Source organism: Gossypium arboreum, chromosome 4, assembly GCF_025698485.1.
Source record: "Gossypium arboreum isolate Shixiya-1 chromosome 4, ASM2569848v2, whole genome shotgun sequence".
NCBI classification, from domain to species: Eukaryota; Viridiplantae; Streptophyta; class Magnoliopsida; order Malvales; family Malvaceae; genus Gossypium; species Gossypium arboreum.
The window spans coordinates 121,248,302-121,258,491 of NC_069073.1; the positions used below are offsets into that span (position 1 = coordinate 121,248,302).

The 10,190-nt window shown below is 27.4% G+C and overlaps 1 protein-coding gene across 1 annotated transcript; it reads right to left on the bottom strand.

Moving 5' to 3' along the window:
* Positions 1-8,979: 8,979 nt before the first annotated feature.
* Positions 8,980-10,190, bottom strand: LOC108466092 (TLC domain-containing protein At5g14285). Its single transcript, XM_017766459.2, has one exon. It carries the CDS (start codon positions 9,981-9,983, stop codon positions 9,231-9,233), a length of 753 nt encoding a protein of 250 aa, XP_017621948.1. The 5' UTR covers positions 9,984-10,190; the 3' UTR covers positions 8,980-9,230.

Genomic DNA, 10,190 nt, shown 5'->3' on the forward strand with positions numbered 1-10,190 from the left:
CTTTAAAAATTAAAAAATATAACTATTAAAATGACAAATTTACATTTTAACAGCTACAAAAATTTACAGCTTAATTCCGCCCTATTCTAAGAATTTGATATCCTTTTAAATAAGATTTGAAATTTAAATTTTTCAAAAACTTTATTTATTTAAGGTTTGAGAATTCAAATCAAGTTAAAATTTAATGTGATCTTATCTCACATCAACTAAAAAACCAATATTGAATTTAACATGCACATTTACATATATATATATACACATATATATTGGAGAATCTTGTGCAACTTTTTCTCTACAGTCTACACAATGACTGAGCAGTAATAGTAAAAGGAAAAATGATGATGGGCTGAGCTGCTGCCTGCCACGGCTGACGGAGGAGCAAAGCATTGCCGAGATCGGTGACTGATAGTTTAACTACTTGAAAACGCAGCATCTTTTCTTACCCCTTTTTTTCATCTCCAAAACGTAATCATGATTCATCTGTACAAATAGATCTAAGCTTCGATCCCAGTAAAGAAAAACAAAACAAAAATTAATTGCTCCCCAGTTTTTTTTTTTTTCGGAATAGATCTCAAAAATATACATAAACTATGGTTTAATCTGTAATTTTATATATGAATTTTGATTTTATTTATATTCTGCATATACATATAATTATATTTTTTCAATAGAAAAAAACAGCACAAAATGATTACATTTTTAAAGTGCTAACGACTTAAAGAAACAGTATTACGCTCAGCTATTGGTATATTCCGTATTGAATCTGAAGGCTCCCCAAACAGTTGTACGTTACCCAATCCACTTGAATCTATTTTGGTTATATGATCGGCAATCTTATTTTAAGATATCGGAACGTGACGAAATCTTACTTTCTAGTCTCGGTTGAGCAAATTATGTATTAAACGTAACTCCACTCAATTTGCTATTGCTCGTTCCATCAACTAAAATTGATTCTACCAAGCTTTGTTCTCCCATACATATAATTATATTTATCCAATATAAAAATAAATTGATGTGTTTATTTCTTTAAATGTGTATGATTGAATCAAAATTAAAGTTCTATATATACCAAAGTTCATGTATAATTTTAAGATTTATTTCAAACAAATATTGTGAGAATTTTAAGCCACATATTAAAATTTAGATTTTTGATGCTTACTTATTTATTACTTTTTTTTATATATATAGTAGTGATTAAATCTGGAGTCGAGTTGAGTTAGAAAATAAACGGGGAATAAGTTGTCTTGATGTTTTTTTTTCAACAAAAAGACTGGAATAAGTGGTGTAATTGAACCTAGTTGAACTCGAATGGTGATAAGTTCAAGCTCGATTAGATATCTGACTCAAACTGGATTGAATATCAATTTATAAGCTTGAGCCTAGCTCCAAACTTAATTTATCTACTTGTGCTCAATCTCAATTAAATTTGTTTTTTTTTTTATCAATTTTAGTACTCAAAGTCGATTATTTAACTTCTATGCTATAAGGGTAAAATTGTGATTTCATAAGATAAAAAATAGTAAAATAAAAACTCAATTAGACTTGCAAGTCGATTTTGAATCCGTCTTGATCAATCGAATTCAAGTTTTTTCAAGATCAAACCCGAATGACTTTGTGAGAATCGATGTCTCGTTTAACATTATTGCAAAAGGATGTTTGTACTTACTATCTACTCAAGTTTGATAAAATATTATATTAATAAATTACAATTTTTTCTCTTGGTATATACACTTAAATATTTTTATTTTTTTATTTAAAACTATTTAAAACAATACTCGGTTGAGTCCACGTCAAGTATTGAACCACAAATTTTAAATATTGGCACAGTGGTAAAATACATTGTACTCGTGAAAAAATAACAATGTTTTGAACCTTAAAAACAACATTATTCGAAAGAACAACTACAAACCCCGAACATAGACCATAAAACTTATATAAAAAATTACTATTTTTATGTTCATTCTTTTTCATTTTATTTACAAGAGGAGAGAAGAGAGCTCAAGTAAAAAAATCGACATCAACACTTTGAATAATTCATACAAAACTACGAACAATCAAACTAACATCAAATTCTAAATTTTCAGACACATTTCGATACTTAAATCGTAAATTATAAAAATAATTATCTCATTTTAATTTCTTTTCGATTAATACTTATTTAAAGTAATGCCCATTGTTAATTAGGGTTCTATATATACATATATATATATATATATATATTGTCGAAATATATATAATACGTGTCTACTCAAATTATTTAATTTTTATATTTAGAGGGCTATTACGTATATTTTATTTCCATATTTAAATGTATTTTCCATATTTAAAATTCATATTTTATGCAGCAAGTTTTGCTATGATTGAGAGAAAAAAAAAAGTCAGAATTAGGCAAGATATTAATAAAACTTTGCCTGAGATTATATATATACAAAGCCGAGTTACGGTATAGTTTTGGATTTAGTCATTATCGATATTCATCATTGATAATTATTGCAATCCGATTATAATAACATTCTTTATGTTTGCAACTCATAATAAAAGCAGAAAATTCAACAAACAAACCAAAGAAAAACCTTTATTCTAGAGTTTAAAAAAGCTTTTCGTAGTTATAAAATATATATACGTACGTATCTTCATATATATAGAGAGAGAGATTGAAGCGAACCTATGAACAAGAAAGAAGAAAACAATGATTTAGTAACATATATAAATCGGGTCGAGATTAATCGAATACATGCATAAATTTTTGAGAGGAATGAAGCCTGGTCCGAAACTTAAACCAAAACCAAAGCTGTATTTGTTTAAGCTTCGAGCCAGCCAACATTCCCCTCAAAATCTACCATTTTCTTTTCTTTTCTTCTTCTTCCACTCTTCAATGGCTTAAAACCACAATGCATCCTCTCTTATTTATAATGCATTCGCTCAAAGGCAGTTTTAGGGTTTCAACTTTCAAATACCTTTTATGTTTATTATTGCATATATAACAAATGGTGAATGTACTTGTCAAGTCCCTCTATTATAGAAAACGAATTAAATTAGTCTCTCTTTTATTAAATAGATCGATTTAATCCCTTTATTATAAAAAAGAATCAAATAAGATCCCAATTTTAATAGTTAACATATATTGTTTTAAAATGTCGTTTATTGTTCACATGATTGACATTTTGATTTTTTCGAGTTAAATGAAAATAAAATAATAATTTTCATAACATTTTTTTAATAATAAATATTAACTCTATTACGGTTATTTTTCTTAATAGTATCAGTAGCGAATTGTATGCAAACCAAAGACCTTGTCCCACCCAAAAAAAAACTGGAATATCTTAGTTTTTCTCTTGAATTTGTTGAAAATTTTAATTTGGCCCCCTTAAATTTTTGAATATTTTCATTATGCCTTTTATATATTTTTGAAAATTTTAATTAGACACTTAATTTTTTTGGAAAAAAATCTCATTAAACTCCCAAAATTTTTGAAAATTTCAGTTAAATCCCCCTAAAACTTAGTCCCTAGACCTGCCACTGAATAGTATAAGAATTAAATTGAAGTATTTAATAGTAGAGGGACTAATTTAATTTAGTCCCTATACTAGAGGGACTTGGTAGGTGATTTCCACCCATAACAAATAATATTAAATTTTCAAAAAAAAAATTCACATTAAAAGACATACCCTGCAGAACATGAATGACGTTTTGCTATAATAAATAATAGTACCTAGTTTAATGATGCCTCCATTATTGGTTGTGCCACCGCCTCTAGACAACCCAAAGATATAAAATAATTTGAATAGCTGAAATTATTAATAAATTTTATAAATCCAACTTCAGCATATGATTAAACACAAATAATCAAGCTTTAAATCGATTTTTATTTTCAAAGTATCATCCGTTTTAAAGTTGATAGATCTCTCAACAGATTAATATTGTTTTTGGGTGGAGTTAGGATTTTATCTCCTAATTCGTTGAGAGCTCGAGTTTGATGAAAAGTTTATAGAGTAAGAACGTCTCATTAGATCAGATCATACTACCAATCGAAGGGATGTGCGTGTCTTGTGCTTGTAGGATTTGGACCCCTAGCCCATATGATATAATCCTAAATCTCATTTCCCTGAAGATAACTTATATTATATTCTATAGGTCAATGGTTCAATTCTTATCAAGCGTGGGATGCACATATCCCCTCAGCAGTGGCTTGTGCATCATGCATGGTTGGGCCCGACGAGGCACTCTCGCTCTGCAAACTCTGCTTCAAGCTTAAGCTCTCGATGGAATGGAGAGGCTAAGCCTCAACTCAACTCAACTCAACTCGAAGACAATATTGACCTATTGAGGGGTCCATCAAATTTGAGCAAATGATATTTTGGAGATTTCTCTAGAAAGAGCAAACCTCGATAAGTCAAGAGTTCAAACCCTACTAAGCATGAGATGCACACATTCCATTCTATAGGTGACTCGTGCATCACGTACAGTCGAACTTAACAAAGCATTCTCACTTTACGAATCTTATTTCTGGCTCAAGCTCTCGACAAAAGCGAAAGATAAAACTTTGATTCGACTCAGAGACAATATTACTCCGTTAAGAAATGATTCTCTCCAAAGAGTAAGTTGGAATTTAAAAGTAAAAATAAATAGATGAACAAGTTTTGAGGGGCATTTAAATTAGTACAGCAAGCAACAAAACCCTGTCTTTTATTAATTGCCCCAACTGTTTTCATCATTTCATTATTATATATTTTGGGCTTTCAGATCACTTTACTTTCATGTCATCCCTTTGGTTTTTTCTCACCGTTCATTTATTGCCCCTCCAATCAAACGGTTAGAATTTATTTCAAAGATTTCTTTGGAACCCTAAGTATTATGGTATCTATATGGGAATCAAATTGTATTTTTTTTAAAATGTAATTTTACTCTTGCACATTAATTAATGAATACATTAATCTTTTTAGTTAAATTTTTTATTCATTTTTATTATTAAAATTAGCGTATTCGATGGAATAATCCGATAATTATACTTGGTGTGCTATATGTATCTTATATTGTCATACAAAGCTCCGCTTTTAATAGTATAAATGGATAAAAATTTTAATGGAATAATCGATTTGCTCTTAGATCTAACGATATGGACTAATTTTATTTTTTAATAAATAGGACAAAATGCATAATAATTATTACTTTTGTCATTGCCTTTCTGAACAGAGGTGTAACTAGCAGGCTGGCAAGGGCCCAGCCTCTCCTAAAATTAAAAATTTTTATTTAGGCTTTTTAAATTTTTAAAATTTTGAATTAGTAATAATAAAATTGCACTTTGGCCCTTCTACAAATTATAATAATTTGATTAATCTTTTAAAAATACAAAGATGTAATGTATTAAAATGATGAAATTATAATTTTACTATCATAAAAATTATAATTTAATTTTGACGCCTAAAAGAATTTTCTAACTTCGCCTCTATTTCCGAATAATGTATAATAAAAATTAATAATAGCATATCAAAGAGACCAGTTTCATCGATTTTTAACGTAACTATATAATTTGATGTATTACTATATTAAACATATTTGATAATTAATGAATTAATAAAAGTTTTTAAGCTAAAAAAGAGATTAATATGGAGCTAATTAAATCTCGATTAGAAGTCATGGGTTTGAACATACTTAAGTGTATGTTTCATTTTAGGAATTTGGGGTTATAGATAATTTAGTCTCAAGGCGTTAGCCCTGATATTTAAGTTTTATAACGTGCAGATGCCATGTATGGATTCTTTCCCAAATTATTTCGGGTGGGAGGTTATTCTAGATTTAGGTCCCACCATGTGTGCACTGTTTAGATTTGTTTTGGTTTAAGTTCGGATATATTTTGATTTCAATCGATTATTCAATCAATGTGTTTTAAGTTAATTTTAGTTCTAATTAATTGGACATGTATTGTTTATTATTATACCTATAATTGTACTTATACCTTCTTTCGAAAAATTAAAATAAATATTTTTTATTTTTTTAAATAATGAAACAAAATACTCGACCACCATGGGCCGGGTCAATTTGGGTAATTTAACAGGCCCATGAAAGAGGGTATTATTGTTAATAAATTAAAATAAATAGGCTAAAAGGGAAAGAACAAGACTTAGTCCAGCCCAACCCAAATTCATGTATACCTTCACTAATGTTGTTTATTGGGCAACCTAAGAGCCCATTGATTTGAGTGTTATTATCTAATTTTTAATTCAAATTAAGGGTCCGTTTGTTTACATGTAAAATGTTTTACGGAAAATATTTTATGCACTTTCTTGTGTTTGTTTCACAGAAAACAGCTTAGTCAACGAAAAATAATTTTTTTTCCTGTAAAATGACTTACCATTTTAAAAAGCATAAGTCATTTTCCGAAAAAACTCTTTATAGATAATTCTATTTTCATATAAAAAGTAACTTAAATGAAACTTAATATTATTATATTGATAATAATTTTATTTTTATTTTTAAAATATTTAAAATTATTAAAATATTATATTTTTAATATTATTAAACATACATTTTAATTATTTATATTTAATCATATAATAAAATATTAATATAATAAATATAATTTATTATTTTAATAATTTGTTTAATATTTAAATTTTATTTTAATAATAAATTTTAAAATAATAATTTTAAATAATATTATTTGAAGATATTAAATATTAACATTTTAATAATAAATATTTATTACAATTATAAATATATTAATATTGAATGTTTTGTAGTATAAAGGTTAAAATATGTTATAAGTCTATGTACACTTCATGATTTGTAATTTAGTCTTTGTATTTTTATTTTCAAGAATTTAGTCCATTTATTTTTCAAATTTGAAAATCAAGTCCAATTGTTGGCATCGTAAAATTTGTTGTCAATTTTGTTGATGTCACATTTTAAATAAAAATACTCACTTGGTAGTCATGTAATTAAAAATGACGTTGTAATGAAACTAAATTTAACATAATATTTTTAATATATACAAAAACAATATAAAATATAAAATTATAGATAAAAATAAATTCAATTAAACAATGAAAAAATAAGAAAATCTCAAATGTATGTTTGTATCATTGAAAAAACTTTTGAAATAATTTTAAAAATCTACTAAATAACAGAAAATATTTTATACAGATTCATGTAAACACCGAAAATATTAACTTTTCCGAAAAATACATCATTTTTCGAAGTCATTTTCAATGAAACAAACGAGCCAAAATAAATTATTGATAGTAGATCCAAATTTGTTTCTAATTCTAAAAATAAAATAACTTGGACGAAGAAATCAAATATTTGCATATGAATCTTCATTCGTAAAAGTACAACAAATTTGGATAGTGAATATAGAACATATAATATTTATTTCCAAAAGAAAGTAGATTCGAATGTTGAATATCTAAGAGTTAATATCCACATTTAATCCATATATTATTTTTCAAAGTTCAAATGGAACTAAATAAACTATTCACTAAATATCTTAATTTTATAATTAAAAATAATATTTTTTAAAATAAAGTGGACAGTTAATTCGAATTTTAAGTCTAAATATTTCAAAAATTAATACACGTACGCTCTAAATTCAATGCAAATAGTAATTAAAATATTAAAATTTAAATATTATTTAAATCTGCAATATATATACACACTCAGGTGAATGCAAGGAGAGTAGGCAAGGTCCTGACCCTCCAAAAATGAAAATTGTAATTTTAAACCATATAAATGTTTAAATTATAAATTAATATATGGTAAATTTATGCTTTGGTCCCTTTCAAATAAAAATTTTATTTAATCCTTTGAAAATGATGAAATCATAATTTAATATATGATAAAATTTATATTTTAGATTTTAAAAATTAAAATTAAATTTTAACTCCCTAATTTTTATTTTTTTGGATTTAACCCTATATGTATATCTATGACTATTCGAAACCACACTACCTATTACCATTCCGGATAAATGAAGGCATCTTCGTGAATGTTAAAAAGATGAGTGCATTGATTATTGGTAGATGAGAGATGAGCCATGAAATGGACTTTTAATGCAAAAGACATCGACGTTGGTCTACCACATGGGGGAATCAAATTCCCCATTGAAAGCAAATAAGGCAAAAGTACCCATCCATCGGTTCGGTTAATAATTTATAAAATTGAATAATTTTTTATAGAAAAGTTTAAATTGATAATGAAATCGAACATATCCAATAATTTAATTGTTTTTTTTTAAATTCAATTAGCGAACTCCAAACCATAATTTGAACATTGGTACGGTAAATTAATCCCTCTCGACGAGTAAAAAAGCATATTTTAAATTTAAATTGATTTGACAATTAATTTCGGATATCGAAGAAGAAAAATATTTGATTTTCGATTTTCAGATTTGTGACATTTAAATTGCTTCAAGGAAAAAAAGCTAGAATTGTAGAAGGAAAATAGAAAGCTTTTGATTTGTGTAAGCAATGTGAACCGAAACCATATAATAACAATTAACAACTCAATGACTTAAAATGAAAACTTTCAAATAATTTCAATAATTATTTTGTAATTTTTAAAATTAATAACTAAAACATAAACTTATTAATAGTTTATTAACCTTAAGTATAGTGTAATTTTTTTTATCTTTAATCTCATTATAAGTTCTTCTATTTTATATAAATATATATATATATATATATATATTCTTTTTGATATAATGCTTAGAACCCAACTTGTAAATAGAGAAATAATACGTTTTAGCGTATTCAAACCTTTCCTACATTGGCAACAATACTGATGTCAATCAAGTTAAGACTCAATCAACAAGTATAGTATATTTTTAAGTGGTTTGTAACATTTAAATATCAAATTCTAATTATAGTCGAATTAATCTATAATCGGCAAAAAAAATATCATTATGCTCGATTTCAAACTTGATTATTTCGTTTCGAATTCAATATAATTAAAAATATAAAATAATAAATAATAAAAATTCGATTATGTTTGGGAACTAATAGAGATAAGCATTACGATAGGAGAGCTTGAGATGTGCTCAAGATCCGAATTCGAATATAAGGAAATATATATATAATGTTACATAAAAGGCACAGTAAATCTTACTGTACAAATTGCTACAAAAACTTAAGTTAATCTAACTGTCAAGGAACCCCATGAAATCACCTATAAATTATAATCTTCAAATCATATAAATCTATTGTTCTTTAAAATTGGAGGCAGCCCCCAAAATTCTATGCCAATTTGTTCATAGCTTTTCTTCTTTTAAACCAATCTATCCAATGATCAAACACCCAAACTATACTAATCAGAATGGCTGTAACAATCACAATCATCCAAGAAACCCAAGCCCATACCGGGATTGAATCCCCAGCCATCTGATTTATGTAAAACACCCCCATTTTATACACAAAGAGAGGTCCAATGATACCCCTAACGATAGTATAAAAGGCAAAAAACGGAAGAGATATAAGGTCGAACACCTTACCCGCAACAGGAAGATCAGCTTTACGATACCCAGCAAGAGTCCATACGTTTTGACAGAAGCTAGTGATTTCAGCTAAGATAAGAAGAACAAGAAGGGCAAACGACCCATGTTGAACAATGAACCGACAAGTGAAGAACACGTAAAGGGTAGCTAAATGATGGAGGATAAAGAGGGTATCATTGGGGAAAAATATTAAGTAATGAAGAAGGTCGATTGAAAAGTAAGAGATGCTGAATTCGAGAACGGTGTTATGGAGGAAAGTGTTTGGTGAAGAGAAAGTGGGTGGAGATGGTGATTTGGTGGTGTGGGTTGTTAATGCGTGGATCGCCATGAAAACAGCTGGGGTACCATGGGTTAATGAGATGAAGCAGCTTGAAGCTTCAGCACGGTGTTTGGGATCCCAGTTATGGAAGATACGAAAGTAAGCTAAAAGGTAACTGGAGACGAAGAAGAAGATGAATGTAGGTAAAGTTAGGGTTTGAAAAGAGGGGATCCCCATTGAAACACAGTAGAAGAACCGGAAAAAAAAAATACAGAGATATTTTAATGGATAAATTAAGGTGAGTTTTTTTTTTTTTTTAATTTTGAGTGCTTTAAAAAGAGAGGGGAGGAGGGAAAGGGTGAGGTCAAATTATGTTGTCGTTCCTTTATTATACTCGATTTTGTGATTTAGTCCTTTTATTTTAATTTTAATAAATATTTCAGT

Bases quoted from the DNA above. Each gene is read 5' to 3' on its own strand.
- LOC108466092 (XM_017766459.2), bottom strand. From the start codon at position 9,983: ATGGGGATCCCCTCTTTTCAAACCCTAACTTTACCTACATTCATCTTC.